Source organism: Scardinius erythrophthalmus (genome assembly GCF_964197995.2).
Source record: "Scardinius erythrophthalmus genome assembly, chromosome: 25".
In the NCBI taxonomy this organism is placed as follows: Eukaryota; Metazoa; Chordata; class Actinopteri; order Cypriniformes; family Leuciscidae; genus Scardinius; species Scardinius erythrophthalmus.
The window spans coordinates 26432713-26449813 of record NC_138245.1 but is presented as its reverse complement, the minus strand read 5'-3'; the positions used below and the strand labels follow the sequence as shown (position 1 = coordinate 26449813).

Genomic DNA, 17101 nt, shown 5'->3' with positions numbered 1-17101 from the left:
AACGTGTGCGTTTCTCAGCGCGTACATGTGAAGCTCACATGCACTAAAAGCCTTTCTAGTACCAGCGCCTGGATACTGGACTAAGTTATCTTTCGAGTATTATTGTGCTAATACTGTTAAATACACACAAGATTTACATAAACAATGTCGGTTGTCCGCTTGTCAAATGCGTGTACATTAGACGTGTCGTGCTCAGCTCTTAAAGAGACAGTAGCAAATGTAAACACATTGCCGCTTGTCCTTAAAGGGATAGTTCACCCAATAATAAAAATGATCTCATTATTTACAGGCACTCTAATGTTGTTCCAACTGTATTAATTTCCTTCTAATATTTTTCTAATATTAATAGTTTGAAGAATGTGGGTAACCAAACAGTAGCTGGTCCCCATTGACTTCCAAAGGAGAAAAATATACTATGGAAGTCACTGGGGTACATCAACTGTTTGGTTACCCACATTCATCCAAATAACTTATTTTCAACAGAAGAAAAAAACAACTTGAGAGAGTAAATTATGACAATTTGAATTTGTTGTCAATTTGAATGTGAAATTGTTGTTTTTGTTCAAAGGACTAAACGTTTAGTCTTAAAAAAAAATCTTAAGTTTGTATTTTTATACATTTTATTTATCAGAACTTTAATATATTTTGATGTTCCTCTGTTCTGTTGTGACAATACAAGAAACAAGTTTCTTTTTAAAATGCATTATCATATAGGAGGATCTTTGTTGACATCTTTGTACGCATGCGCGAGTGGTTGTGTGGCAACAAATCAAAGATCTTATGTACTGCATTGAGGTGCTACTGGGCTGTAAAGACGCGACGAGCACTTTCAAGAGAGTTAGCGGGCAAAATCCACAATATATAAGCACTTTAACATCTGAAGACCGGAGGAGGTTTGGAGAGAAGCTCAAAATTTGTATTGGTGACAAAATCGAAGTTATTCAAAGCCCATATGAGATCTCCGCTGACTGTGCGTGCAACTCCCCAAACAGACGAGGCATTTATACTTGACGCAACTGTTTTGTTTTAGACTGAACACCAGACCATACAACTGATTTAGACGCGCAAACTGGGTGATGATGAGATGTACTAATATCCGTCTGCTCGGGCAGATTCGGCTCAAAGTCGTGCATCTGCGGATGCGGAGGCGCGCGCGCTGTAAAGCCGAATCTGCCCGAGCAGGCGGATATTACTAGTTTTTTTATTACCTTCGCGCTCATGCGGACGCGTCGAGTATAAACAAGGTTTTACAGCTCAGCCACTTGTTTTTTCATATTTTTTTGCAAGTGGAAGATCTTGGTTTACATTTGGACTTGGATGTGATCTTATAGGCTTGAAAAGGTTGGTGACCACTGCATAACGCAAACCCAGTCAAACGTTTGACAGCAGTATCTTCTATTCTATGCGCCTTATAATCCGGTGCGCCCTATATATGAAAACAGTTATAAAAATGGCCATTCATTGAAGGTGCGCCTCTGCTTATAGTGCGGAAAATACGGTAGTCTGGGTGCTGTGGATCGCGGTTTGGGACACCTGAATCAGAACGCGAAAACATATGACTCGGTTGATTTGACTCAGTTTTATTATTTTTTATTTTATTCAATCTTCTATAAATACATAGTCACTAAGACTTAGGCCTACCATGAACAAAATGAGCCTCACAAACTCGATCAGTAACGTTAGGAATCCAGGCTTCGGAGCGTCCAGGTTCAATCGCCTAATTGCACACAACCATTTCTTTCGTTTTTCACGATCCTTTTCGGAGGGAATTCGAAAAAACTTTTTATCAGGCCCCCAACGAGCCGTACAATCGACCACACAGCAAGAGTGAACCATCCTCTTCTCTAAATCCTCCTCCAAACGTGCAAAACAACATGTATCTAGCGGTGTTTTCTGCCACACGATTCCCATGATGCAACGCGGCAAACATAAACAATGACGCCACAAAAGATCCGCCTATTAGTTTAGTTAAAACTCATAAATAACTACAAATAACTAATGTTAGGGAAATTTGTTAATGTTTTGTTGCGCGTTTCTGAAAAAAAAATATATATATATCGTCCGATATATCGGAATATCGGATTTTAAAACCAACAAATATTTGTACCGGTATCAGCCTTTATCAAAATCCTTTATCAGTCGGGCTCTAGTACCCATCAAAAGTTTGTACACACCAATTGTAAAGTGTGTCCAAACTTACTGTACTATAATACACATAAATAATATTGCTACTGTATTATAATATACACATAAATAATATCGGCCGATATATCGGTATCTGGCTTTTTTTATCGGTATCGGCGCCCAAAAATCCATATCGGTCGGGCTCTAGTTTGATGTCAATGATCTCACTTTGAGTCCATTTAAATATAACAGCAAATAAAGTTTGACATCAATGCCATATTACCATTAAACTAATTTTCTTTAGAAAGCAAAAGCTATTTTATAGTCACTGATGTCAAACTTGCCGCTATATTTGAATGGACTGGACTCAAATGTGAGTGAGATTTGAGAGCTATGGTGGAAAGGAAGACTTTCAGTGAATACATTTAATATCAGTCTGATCTTCATACAAAGCTGTTACAAATGATAAAAGCTGTTAATGCATGATAAAATCCCATGAAGCATTCAGCAGATTAGCCTAAAGAGAAAAAGAGCAGTTACTCTTTTTGCACTTGCAAATTTTAATAACCACTATAGGATTCAGTAATTTAGTGGCTGATATTAATCAAACTGATAGAAAGCAAAAACTATTTAAAGCATATCGAGGTATATGCATAAGCATAGGCTAACTGATTAATTATACATTCACAAGCGCCAAGTAAAAACACTGATGAAAGCCCCTTTAACTCATATATCACTGTATCTTAGTGATAGAAAACTGGCCAAGGTTTTTCTGTGAAGATACACTGTTTATATTTTGGTACCAAACGGATCACTTAAAAAGTTAAGCCACTTTTTATGGAATATAGCCTATTAAACAACCCTTGACCTCACCAACAAGCAACTTCTAGGAATCCAGAAGACTTTCTAAGTAAGTGTCATACTTCACTGCCCCACAGTTAATGTTGAATAAGTTCAACAATGCGCTGGTCCTCTAGCCAGGTTACTGAAAGAATTATTTTGAAAGCAAAAAATAATGCAAAAGCAGCAAAAACAATGGCTACGTTTACATGCAACCAAATAATCCATTCGTAATCGGATTGACGGCTCAATCGGACTGAAAAGCCTTCATGTAAACACCTTAATCGATCAAAAAGAAATTTCAATCGGATCGAAAGGGGTGGTTTATTCCTTTTCTAATCCGATCCAGAGAACATGTAAACACTTGATCGGACTGAAAACCGTAGAATGACATAGAAATAGCGTAATGACGTATGACGTGTGGAATGGGCTGCTCTTCCTGTTGAATAAAGTGTCACATAAATACGTCATTCTAAAATTCTCCTTTCACTCAGCGTCTGTGAAGTGGAGCAGGACAACGTCCTTGTTTTGGATTCTCATCCACAGATGACACGGCACAACGGTTCATATGCTCATTGTCTCCAAATTATGATCAGAAATGGATAAATATTAAGTCTGCTGTTTAAAACGAATAAAGGACCAATGTAGGAGAATAGTTGTCAAAAAATCTATTTCGATTTGAAGCTTGTGACATATAAACGCGCACATCAGCCTGATCGCATGTTTAGCGTTCATGTAAACACTACATTCAGATTCATCAATTGGAATGAATTCAGTCCGATTGACACAAAAGTTGTGCATGTAAACACGCCACTGTGTCGGAGCAAAAACAATTCTGGAGCCAAAGGACTCAATGAGCATTCTGACCTTGCTTTGAGGAAATACTTGAGAACATTGTGACGGACCATTGAGCTTGCCTGACATAAAAAACCTTTCGAGGACAGATGCAGTTTGATTTCATCAGTCTGATATGCACTGCTCATCAGAGCATGCAAACTGGCGAGAAGGGCATTATAAGGCCATTTTTCACATTAGAATAGCTTAATAATCAACTACTTCCAAACCCAAAATTAACAAGAGCACAAAAGTTAGGGAAAGTTTTCCAAATTCTGTAAATGGTTTGTCTTGAGTCTAAGTTCAATCTAGTGATTTGAGCTAACTGCGGTCCTTCCATGTCTTTGGTGGATAGTGACCAGAGACCAATAAATATTAAATATCAGACCTGGATAAAATACATGAAAGCCTATACCGTCCATAAAATACCCAAAGAACTACATCTGTTGCTTGGTGTGCATGTGCATATTTGCACAAATTTTATTATAACAAACTACTCAATCTTTGATGAAATAATCTGAAGATGATTTCAGAACAACAAAACTTTAATTTCGTCATGCGTATCAACTCATGCAACGTCCAAAGATCAGATCAATCAAGCCATTTTCTAAAAACGATGTTTCTTTAAATTTACTTTCTGTTCTTTAGCTTGAATCACACCAGGCAGGATTCAAAATCAGGTCTGCTGCCAGAAGAGTATGCGCTCTACTGACCAGGCCACTCCCCCTATGTGTCATGATTTTTTTTTAATCATAATCATCTGGTCACCCTATCAGCAGACCAGAGAAGAGATCTGCCAAAAGACAGATATAAACCCTGAACGCAAATGCTAGAGACCGAAGTAAATATAAACAAAACCCAATACCCCTCACAATATCTTCTGCCCAGAGGAAAAGCAGGGCATTCCGTCTCCATTACTAAAAATGCGGAGTAAGAACCAGACACAGCCTTGTCAGTAGCAGTAAGAGATCTCACACACACATATCCACACAGCCTGCTATTACTATAATCATACAGTGGAGGCCTTCAAACCTACATTATAACTATACACCACCAAACATAATAAATCTGCTCATTCTTGCAACTAATTATAAGCGTAATCATCTGGGGCCAGATGCATTTAACCTGCCTTTAGACCCGTGACAGCGGAACCCTAAACAGACCGGCCGGCTTTTTCCACTAAGCGCTCAACAGAGAAGGCAAATAAGGTGTGTAAATGCACAGCGTGATTTCCATGTGGTGAAGGACCATTACAGCCATGCTGACAGGAGACAGTAACAGTTCCAGTTTGCAGTCATCTTTCCAGCCCAAAAGGGCTTAATGGGTTTTTGTGTCTGTTTGTTTGTTTTGGGGCCTTTTGCCAAAAGCCTGTCGGCATTTATATGTCAGTACAGTAAGAGTGTGAAAACAAAACAGCACACAGGATGAGCGATTGTGTTCTGGGAGTTATCCTCGCTCTATTTATCACCATCAACGCTATTAAGCCCGGTGGCTAAAGCAAAGAGAGCGAAAGCACGCATCAGTTAAACAGGTTCTGTTCAAACCTATTAAATGGGATCAAGGAAGCATCACAGATGCAGAAGCATGCTTGACTATGTTCTTTTGCAATTTGATAAGAGTAAAATTACAGCGCAGTGACTCCAGAAATAATTCAACAAATTAATTTAAACATGAAATATTAATCCTTTTACATGACTTTTCATGCATTAAACGAAAGTGCAAATTTCATGTACACTCATGCTGCAAGCAAAGGTCTGGAGATGTTCAGACTTGCCTGTGCATCGAGGATGATGAGTGCAATGGCACAAATGAATATTTCCCTCAGCCAGTAAAAGCGGAAAACAAAGGCAGTTAGAACAATCCAGGACTAGAAGAAATAAACAGAGCCATGTGCTGGAATTCACTGTGAAAGATTAAATTTGATCAAAGTTCAGAAAACTTAAAGGGTAAGCCGAGCTAAAGAATCATTCCTGGAATTAAGAGGAACAAACACATAGAAAAGTCTGCACAATTTTATTGTTAACGGAGTTTCAGAAAGACGTTCAGGGGAGGTAAAGTTAAAAGCCTAAACTCAGGGAGCCTGGAAATACAACTTTTCCCTACATCTGCCTCAAGCTAAAAATAGTCCATCATCCATCCAAGCCATGCAACACTCCCCTCTGAACCAAAAGTTTGACTTTGGAAAGACCAGAGGGGTGGAACAGAGGTTGAGACATCGGCCCGTGTGAGACTGACCACGTCTTTTCCAAACTCAACCAACTTTTCCAAACCAGAGGTCTTTTCCTGGCATTAGAAGTAGTTTTGGGATTAAAACGCAATCATTTTGAGAAACTGGTGGTGATTCTAGGGAATAAGATTGTATGTGCCCTAAAAAACTAGCATGTAAAGTTCTGTTCAATGTTGTAACTCGTTACTTTTAAAATGGGAAGTGACTTGTCTATATGTGCGTCATTTAAACCTCCACAGAGTCAGACAGTGACTCAAATCCCTAACCTAGTGTTTACTCTCCAGGTCTGCTATTAAAACACAGCCCACTGAGAACTACAATTAAATGTAGTAACTGACAAGGGAAACATTATTAGGACTGTTCATGGTTACTTAACTGAGTAGGTAGGTGTCCTGCAGACTGACAAGAAAACTGACTCACTAGAATATAAAGCTTAAAATTAGGGTCTAAATTTATTACTCAAATTAAAAGCTGAATTGGAAAAGCTCAGCGGGAATGTTACCATCGTACATTTCTATGATACCTAAAGATTCTCCATAGCACATTTGTGGAATATTTCTCACATAAAGATACAAAAAACAAAACAAAATTAAGGAGCAGAATCAAAATGAGTTTTCAGGTTTTTGTGACTGGCATGGAAAATGGCTCATCTTGTATATGATGCTGGAAGTGTTTATCATACATATGAAAGGAATAACACAATTTTGAATGGGATAAAAATACACTAAAATGATTCAGACAATTGGCAAGCTTAATGCCTGTGAGAAATATTCGTACTTTTTAAATTCACCCTCCACTAAAGAGTTAATTTTGGACAGTGTTTGAAATCCAACTTGCTGGTGTTTGAGGGACAAACACCATCATGAAAGATAACTAACAGGTTTTGTTTGACATATGAAATGTGAGAGAGAAGAAAACATACAAAATGACTGCCGTTCACAACGTTGTCTCCCTCGCATATATTTTTTAAGTCGACGCAGTGGTATGCCAAAGCAATTTTCTGAGTTCATAAAGTAAAATTCAAAAGGCTTTAGAACGCACAATAAAAAGCTCCACACCAAGTATTTCATTTCCCAGCAAGAGTCCTTAGCAAACACGCAAAGCAGTACAGCACACAACCCCTGCCAAAAACGTACTTTCAACACTTTCTTTGGTTCAGGGTGCATGTTCCAGGCTTCTGTTTGGGCTTGAAGCCTTCCAAAAACATCCCCCCACAGAATTCCTGCATTTCTGTCAAAACACAGTTCGGACCAGGCCAAAGTGCATGCTGAGTGTGAGTGTGTGTGGCCATGCTGCACCACAAGGGATGTTGAGAGTGATCACAGGCACTGTCAAAACATTCCCTCAACCTCTCCCCTCAGTCACACTGAAATAACCAGTTTCCAAATCTTTGACGTACTTATGTTTTTCTGTGATTGAGAAAGTTTCATACATACACTATCAGTCAAAGAAATGTGGAAACACTACAGTGAATTTGTTTCTCAGGGTCTTTTACAACTTTTTGATCTAAATTTCATCCTTACCATGGATGATTTGGGTCAGATATTGAAACATTTGTGGCATTTAAAGGGTTAGTTCACCCAAATATGAAAATTATACCATAATTTACTCACTCTCAAGCTATCCTAGGTGTATATGACTTTCTTTTTTCAGTCAAACACAATCTGATTTATATTAAAACGTATCCTGTAATCTATAAATATGGATATTTTTCTTACGAAAAAACGCATTTCTTTGCTTCAGAAGACCTTTATTAACCCCCCTGGAACCGTATGGATTGCATGATTATGCTTTTTAGGGCTTCAAAATCCAAGTTACCATTCACTCCCATTATAAAGCTTAGAAGAGCCAGGATATTTTTAATATATCTCTGATTGTGTTTGGCTGAAATAAGACATTGATATACACCTAGGGTGGCTTAAGGGTGAGTAAATCGTTTTGATGCCTTTTACTATTACTCTAAAGTTTGGGAAATAATCATAACTACAAAAAAATAGTAGGTGTGTGTATACACTTTTAACTGGTAGAGTAATTTCGTGAGGAAATAATGCCAATTTTTTTGTTGAGTGCCAAAAACGACCGTCATCATTTCTTCAGCTTTTCAAATGACAAGTTTGCCTCAATAAATTAATTAAATAAAAAATATAACTGAAATACAAGTAACATTTAAATTGCTAAACACGTAAACGCTTGCTCTATCGTAGTTTACATTTTCTTCAAATCCGTTGACAGTTTCTTGCAGGCCACACCTGAGGAGGAAACCTGACACACACACACACATTACCTAGAAACCTGCCCTCAAACTCTGCAAGAATATCTCCCTTTCTGTCTCAAACACGTTTAAAAGGAGTTTTTGAATCTCATTGCCACTTACTAATATGGAAAAGTGCTTAAAAATTTGTTATGTGTTGCAGCAACGAGTCGCTGACCGTTATCTGTGATTCTTCACTCACCCAACAGCAGCAGCTTCACTTCTTTGGCGGCTTTCTCGCCGTCCTCGCGCAGATTCCTGTCAATCATTTTGGACCGCTCGGCCGCGGCTTTATCTTCCTGGCTCACGGTACAGCCCATGGTTCCGAATGCGCGCTTCAGGGCTACGGATTTATGAGTATAGATTTAGGAGAAAAAAATAAAAGGTATTACCCTTTTAAAGCGACTGTATGTTTTTTTTTAAACAGTCTTCCGTGACCAACTTCCTCTTTTGGCTTTGAAAAAAAAAAATAACTGCCAGGGAAAGGAAATGTCCTTAAGACACTAGTAGATCCAAAACTGATGTTTTTATGCGACGGAATAATCTTACAAAAGACGTCTGGGGGGTTGGGAGAAAGATTTAAATGGATATATTTGACTGAGATCAGAACACCACCTGGAAACTGTTGACGTTTAAGGCTCCCAGGAGAAACCAAGTAACGTTAGCCAGACGCTGGAGTTTTACATCACGCGAATAGGGAGGGGAAAAAACTTAAATCCACATATCCAAAAAAAAAAAAAAAAGTTAGCAGAGAAAGTTGAGATCAACCCCTTGTGCTCATGTGTAAAAAAAAGCAAGCGGATCGACGAGACAACTCGGCGAAACTGAATGAATCAGAAAATGCAAAAATCCCGGTGGTTTCCTCGGTTAGTCCTTTCAGTGAACGCCGATGGTTTTGAATAATATGCGCCGCTAGACAGCTAACATTGAACGGTCTCTGATTTCTTTCAGTGTTTTCAAAGCCGCCACACCCCAGTCTGCTGAGAAGTTGCTCTCTGCCACACAGCAGAAGACAGTTTAGAACTGTTGGGTTCCTCGCGCATTGGTGCCAGCCCCTCGCGGATACGCCCACCGCGGGTGCTCATGGGAAATGTAGTTTTCCCACAGTACACTGAAAAATCAGTTAGTAAATTTCACAATTAAAAGGATAGTTCACCCAAAAATGAAAATTCTTTCATTAATTATTCACCCTCATGTCGTTACAAACCTGTCAGACTTTCGTTCATCTTCTGAACACAAATCAAGATCTTTTTGATGAAATCGAAAAGAGAGCTTTCTGTCCTTCCATTGACAGCCACGAAAACTTCCACTTTGATGCTTAAAAAGGTCCATAAAGAGATTGTAAAGCTAACCCGTATGAACTGAGCGGTTTTGTCCAAATTTTCTGAAGAGACTTGATCAATGAACGGACAGGCTTTTATTATTTAACATATAAACATTGGTCAGCAAACATAAACAGAAGCTGAACCAAATCTGCTTGATGCGCGAGAACAAACCTCATTGTGCAGAAGCTCAAACATGCTGCGTAAGACACGAGAATGAACCTCATTGGCTCTTGCAGAAGCTCAAACGTGCTGCGTAACACGAGAATGATCCTCATTGGTTCTTGCAGAAGCTCAAACGTGCTGCGTAAGACACGAGAATGAACCTCATTGGTTCTTGCAGAAGCTCAAACGTGCTGCGTAAGACACGAGAATGAACCTCATTGGCTCTTGCAGAAGCTCAAACGTGCTGCGTAACACGAGAATGATCCTCATTGGTTCTTGCAGAAGCTCAAACGTGCTGCATAACACGAGAATGAACCTCATTGGTTCTTGCAGAAGCTCAAACGTGCTGCGTAACACGAGAATGAACCTCATTGGTTCTCACAGAAGCTCAAACGTGCTGCGTAACACGAGAATGAACCTCATTGGTTCTTGCAGAAGCTCAAACGTGCTGCGTAACACGAGAATGAACCTCATTGGTTCTCACAGAAGCTCAAACGTGCTGCGTAACACGAGAATGAACCTCATTGGTTCTCACAGAAGCTCAAACGTGCTGCGTAACACGAGAATGAACCTCACTGGTTCTCGCAGAAGCTCAAACGTGCTGCGTAACACGAGAATGAACCTCATTGGTTCTTGCAGAAGCTCAAACGTGCTGCGTAACACGAGAATGAACCTCATTGGTTCTCACAGAAGCTCAAACGTGCTGCGTAACACGAGAATGAACCTCATTGGTTCTCACAGAAGCTCAAACGTGCTGCGTAACACGAGAATGAACCTCATTGGTTCTCACAGAAGCTCAAACGTGCTGCGTAACACGAGAATGAACCTCATTGGTTCTCACAGAAGCTCAAACGTGCTGCGTAACACGAGAATGAACCTCATTGGTTCTCACAGAAGCTCAAACGTGCTGCGTAACACGAGAATGAACCTCATTGGTTCTCACAGAAGCTCAAACGTGCTGCGTAACACGAGAATGAACCTCATTGGTTCTTACAGAAGCTCAAACGTGCTGCGTAACACGAGAATGAACCTCATTGGTTCTTACAGAAGCTCAAACGTGCTGCGTAACACGAGAATGAACCTCATTGGCTCTTGCAGAAGCTCAAACGTGCTGCGTAACACGAGAATGAACCTCATTGGTTTTCACACATCAAGCAAACATGCTTGAGCTTCCGTTTACCAGATCTGATGTGTACGTTGAGGAATGCTTTATATGTGAATAAAAGCATAAATTCAATCTGTTCATTATATAAAGTGATTGTGTCTCTTCAGAAAATATTAAATAAACCCCTCTATTAGTTTTATGATCTCTATGAACTTTCTGAAGCGTCAAAGTGGTAGTTGCGTAGCTGTCAATGAAGGGATAGAAAGCTCTCAGATTTCATCTCAAAGACCTTCACTTGTGTTCAGAAGATGAACGAAAGTCTTACGGGTTTGGAACGACATGAAGGTGAGTAATTAATGACAGAATTTTCATTTTTGGGTGAACTATCCTTTTAATTGTGTGGATTTTAAATCCGTCAGAAAGACAGAAATGTATTAACCAAAATTGAAATGATTTTTCATTATTTTAAACTTTCTTTTTAAATGTGATATTTATTTATTCAATGCATGAACTGATCAAGTTTATGCAAAGTTAGGTTAATAGCATCTGCCAAAAGCATAAATGTAAATAATAATTGTATTTGTTTGTTTATTTATTTAGCTCAAGCAGTAGAGCATGCGCTAGCAATGCCAAAGCTGGGGTTTGATTCAGGGAATAAATGAACTGATAAAGTAGCCTATATGCTAAGCTGCTTGGATAAAGGCATCTGCCAAATGTGCAAATTTTAAATAAATAAGCAAAATTATTATTTACGAGTAACTATTTATTGAATGTTTCTTGTGACAAAAGTGCCTGTGTGATGGGTAGGCTATGGCTTTCTCTTGTTTGCCGTTCAATAACAATTGACATTCTTTAGAGCCTCTGTAAGAAATCTCTTTTGTTGAGACTATGTCAATATTGACGCACTGATTGCAGTATGTGTTCTGTATGATTTGTGCTTAGGCAGGAGATGAAACCTTTTCAAAGTAAATGCTCGCACTGATTTTTCCATATGGAGTGTTTCCATCGTTTGGCTAAAGCAAACAGCATCTCGACAGAGAGATAGAGCCGTTTCTGTGTTAATACCGCCCTCATGTGTCTGAAATTATATAAATTGACACTATATTGTACACCAGCCCAACATCGAATTATCAAAGTCATTTCTTTAATTAAAACGTTAATTAAAGTATATTATTGATCGATTGATTATTTGATTGTTGAGTTTTAAAGCTGAAACTGCACGTTTATCCTCCAAGCTAATGTTAGCGTTAGCATGTAAACAAAACAGTTAAAAGTACAATGGCATCATTTCCTTGTGGGAAAAGTACCAAATTAAATATTCTTTGTGTCTTTATGGATTCAGGTTGCACATTTTGGTAAACAGCTTTTGGAAACAAAACTATTGAGGTGATTATACATTAAAACGAACTTTGGAATTCTATGTGTCCGATTGGATGGGTTTTTGTGACAAATTTTTTAACCAAATGTACTGCCCATTTTCTCACATGAGAGGAAACACGTTGTGTGAACGTTTTCAGGAAACTGCTGCTTCAAGGCAAGACTTTTTTTGACATCAACAGAGGACAAAAAAATCTGCAGGTTTGATCCCAGGAACTTGAGATGTCAGATCTGCTTTCAGAGAACTGTGACTCAACCTCCAATTAGTGTAGGTTGTTTTAGATATAGATCTGCTAAACAAAAGAGCATTTATTCATACTGTTCAATGAGCCACAGAGACATCATATAAACACTCACATGAATATAAGAAACACACCTGTGAAGACTGAACCAAGAAAGAATGAATATTATTTATTCTTTTTTTATTTTAACATTGTTTACAGTACATTAAATGCCAGCAATGTACTCGATACTGAGAATAAAGAAAATAAAGACATAAACTGGCTTTTTAAAAAGCATTTTTAAAAATTATTACGTTTTAATCATCGACTAAACATCATCTGACTATTTACAATATATAAACTATAGATGTGCTTATAATATAAAGGGTTTACATTTATGTACATTATTTATAAATGCTGCCATGTAAGTAATGAATTCATATAAACTGTTACAAACAGATGACACTTTCATTACATCACAAGGGAAACATCACGCTGACTGGACACAAGTACACAACTGCTAAAAAGACAATTAAATGCTTCCCCCTTCTGCTACTTTGTGAATCACTGCAGATTTGGAGATCATACAATCTGCAGGTGCTTAAAAAGTGCTGCCGTCAGCCCAGGCGTCAGCTCGGAAGCTACAAAAGCGGTGCGTGTGAAAGTCTGGGGATGGAAGCACAGCATTATGGGGGATCTTGTTGGTCAGGGCAGTTTCTGCTGCACCGCTGCTAATGTTATAGTTGCAGCAATCACGGATTGTACTTCTAAAGGGAAAAGTATGTATGCATGATTCATCATCGATGCTAAACATTTCTACTTTGTGCTATATGATAGTAAGTTAATAAGATCTAACTGGTTTACTACCTTCATCATTAAATCAGAGGAGTCAAATACTCGGCATCATCATGAAATCAATGTTACACTCTATGAAATTTCACTCCAAATTCAGAAGAAATTCTCTCTCTATGTATATATATGATTTTGGAGGGAAATGAGCCTTTGTTTCAAACTCATCTTCAGCAATCAGGAATCATTTTGAGCCATTAGATAAGGACAGATAGTGGCAATTCTTTAACAACTGGCACATTTAGTTCTCAGGTTTGTAAACACACATTAACACACACTGCTAAAACAATGGGACACTTTTGTGCTTGAGAAACCACATTGGTGTGTGAGGCATTAAACCACTACAGACAACACCATCATCAAAACACACAAATAAAGGCTTCTTTTCCAAAAAAATTAACCATGATCTCAATGGGTTATTTCACTGATGCACTTCAGAAATCATACACATGTTTAATCAGTAAATCACTAATTTCTCTTTGTATATCCAAAAAACCACAAAGAGGGAAATGAAGCATCTGGCCATGATAAACAAGGATGTTTTTTTTTTTTACAGCCTGGAAAAGGAAGTACAGATTGTAATTTGGAATATATTACAGTGCCTTTGCTGTCAGACAGGCCCTTGATGCAGCACCAGAGACATTTAAAACACTGAAAGAAGATATCAAGATATGTAATTATGCTGATACTGGTTCACAGATATGATGGTTTATTTATATGTGTGGCTGGCCTATCCATTAAACATTAATTAAGCAGACAAAATGAATTAAAAAAGTACCACAATTTAAATGCACATCTCATTTAGACAGTCCATTACAGTACATTCACTGACTGAAATATTCTTTCTCCGTAAGCATAAAGAGGAGAGAACGCACGCATTCACACACAATAAAACACCACAGTGTTACCACTTAGATCATTATGGGCCAGTAAGTGCTTGATTTATAGTATTTTAGGATGACGAGATTCAATTACAAAGATTAAAATATTCATGATGTACCATGTTAAACATTCACACATTACTTGTTTTGTTTTTTTTCCTTCAAACAATTTACAGTTAGTAGTACATATGCTTTGTTCATATATCTGTCTACAAAATATATTATTAATCTATGATTATGTCATAAGTCGTAACTGGGTCACTAGGTCAAGAGATTGAGCGGAAGTTGTGCTTCAAATGAAAGTGCTACAGTTTAAGGTTTCAATAATCGCCAAATGACCCTTTGACCGGGAACCGATCTCCAAAATCATCCGTCTGGTTCGGTTAATAGCATAACTAGAAGCAACATTTTAATACGATCAGCTTTCCACTGAGCAACATTTACCACACGTACAGTACGCCATTTGCCCTGGAACTAAAACGTTTATGTGCACCAATGCACAATATTTGTTTCTCCAATCAAGGAGAAGACCCTGTGAATGTTTTTTTTTCTTTTTCTTTTTTGGTTTTCTCTGCTTATAAATCCAGAGAGTCTTTCAAAATCAGTCTGTCAGTAGGACTCATGAGACCATTACAAACTGACCGTACGATTAACTGTGCTTTCCAATCTGTGCTTTCCCATTGCAACCAGCAGTATTTATTAAAATATTCAAAACGTGCCTTTCACCGTAATTATTGTTGATCGGAATCTTTTAAAGATGGCATTTAAGCTGAACAGTTAAATATTGTAAAGGGATGTGATAGATATCCTTGAGGACCAGATGAATTGGAATACTCTTCTATTTTCTATATCATATATATATATGTATGCTCATATACCTGCTAATAGATTTATCTCTAAATATTGTAGAAAGGATAAACATTATAAATCCATATAAAAATGTGACATGTACATCTGTTCTATACGTACAATTTGCATAAATTTGAAATTGTGTAATAGACTGCAGCCAAATCAAGTCTGGGTTCTGGACGAGGTCGTGTGTTGCCTCTCAACAGCCTTCAGTGTCAGATATCGCACAGCTATTGCACAGAGTATTGCTATATCTAAAATGAGATATGATCAAATAAAACACTTTAATAACCACCAATCCTCCCATCAGAACTGAGCACTTACTGTGATTCTAATCTCTTGTGAATGTGGCCGAGGGGTAAAGGTGAAAGGTCATGATATTGAGGGATGGATGGGAGGTTGGACCAGCTGATGAGTCCGTTTGGTTAGAATGCAAAATCCCTTTTGTTTGCAAACCCTGCATACTGCATGTGCTGTTACTATGGCACATACTGACTTTTTATGGGCTTTTGATTTTCTAGTTCTGGTCATCTTCTCCCCACATATCAAGCTTAAAAATTAATTAATATTTCCATGCCCTTTCATGACTTTAAATGGAATTAATGCCGGCCTGAGATGGGTCAACACCCCATTTACAGCACATGCAGGTCACAAGGCCAAATAATGCATTGATTGAAATCTAGGAATCTAGTGACTGATTACTGACTGATCTAGTGAGAGATTCTGCATCCTCCCCAACTACTGACCCGAAAATAAAATGAAAAAGCATAAACCATTAGAGGATGAGGTCTAATGACCACTGTTTCCTTTGCTGTTCCCTGACGTCCAATCAATGATGATGAAGCTCAGGCTCATTATCATAAATAAGACTCCTAAAATGGCGAAGCAAGCAGCCTATAAAAAAAGAAGAGAGGCAAGATTATTAACACTGCGATGCAAATAAGCAATTGAAAAATTTGATTGGGTGCATATTCTGAAGAAATGTCTAAACTAATTAGACATAAATAAAATAAAATATATATTTTGTTTAGCATACAAACAAAGCTAATTTTTAGAACATTAAGATTTTCTTTTGTATTGTGCCACTTTCATGTTTGTGATTTTAAAATTAAACACATTGGCCCCGTACACACTGCGGCTAAATTCAGTAGTCATTCACCTTTTAGGGCTTAATCCTGTTCTGTACAGACACAGTTCAATCCATTTGCGGGAGTGACAATCACATTTTACAACCGAATTAACTCCTGAAAATGCAGGTATCGACAACCGCATTTACAAAAATTCTTCTTTACGGACCCAAACTGAACAAAGTTGTTAATGATGTATTTAAAAGTTTATCAGAAATGTTTCTCTCTTCTTTATGTGCGGAGCAAGAAATCACAAATTTACTCATTTGTGGTTCCATAAATAAAAATGTGCATGCTTTTTTAAATAAAACAAAAAAACACAACAATGAGAATTGAGGGGGGAAATGTGCTTGACTGTCATGAAAAACAATATCACAATGCGAAAAAAAAAAATATATATAATTCTTAAAGCTGGACATTTCTTAGAATTTCTCCAGGAACTTCTCCAGATTCCTGCAGTTTGCTGTAACTTGAGGTGAACTAGTTCACTAGTTTTCAATAGTTTGGGTCACACCAAAGATTTACCCGAGGGATTACAAAGCACTTAGAATGATTCGTTTTCAGAGAATCTCAGTCTAAAAGTGTGAAAGGTTTCAAAGCATCTACATTCCTAAGAGAGGCAAGAAACCAGATCCCACTGTGGATGAATGGGAGGAAACCGAATACAGTATGTGTGCAAGTACTTACAAGGATTTTCGGCGGTGAGCGCATGGGTTCATCTTCCTCGGGAACAATGCGGATGTAAAACACAGCAGGAAATATAAAGATGAGGCACGGCGCGGACGTGGCACCTGTGGAACAAATAAACACATGTAGATACTTACTTACTAAATGTAAACCTAAACCTTCACTAACATGATTCATCCCTCAGGAATAAGTCATAACTGTGTCAAAAAATCTTTAGTTAAAGCAGTTCAAGTTACATAGGT

The 17101-nt window shown here is 38.0% G+C and overlaps 2 protein-coding genes across 3 annotated transcripts in view; both read right to left on the bottom strand.

The window, feature by feature from the left end:
• Window positions 1-9281, bottom strand: part of gnai2a (guanine nucleotide binding protein (G protein), alpha inhibiting activity polypeptide 2a) — a 69961-nt gene extending 60680 nt beyond the window's left edge. Inside the window, exons 1-2 of the mRNA XM_081357934.1 lie at window positions 8892-9281; window positions 8479-8619 (exon numbers count right to left, since the gene is read on the bottom strand). Coding sequence (XP_081214060.1) covers window positions 8479-8596 — 118 coding nt within the window. The 5' untranslated portion in view covers window positions 8597-8619; window positions 8892-9281. The remainder of the gene's footprint in view (window positions 1-8478; window positions 8620-8891) is intronic.
• A 3361-nt stretch (window positions 9282-12642) lies between these two features.
• Window positions 12643-17101, bottom strand: part of slc38a3a (solute carrier family 38 member 3a) — a 49839-nt gene continuing 45380 nt past the window's right edge. Inside the window, exons 15-16 of one of the 2 annotated variants that reach the window (XM_081358393.1) lie at window positions 16860-16963; window positions 12643-13132 (exon numbers count right to left, since the gene is read on the bottom strand). In XM_081358393.1, coding sequence (XP_081214519.1) covers window positions 13049-13132; window positions 16860-16963 — 188 coding nt within the window. In that variant the 3' untranslated portion in view covers window positions 12643-13048. Of the gene's footprint in view, window positions 13133-14759; window positions 15940-16859; window positions 16964-17101 lie in introns of those variants that run through there. The other variant, XM_081358392.1, reaches the window with a different exon arrangement.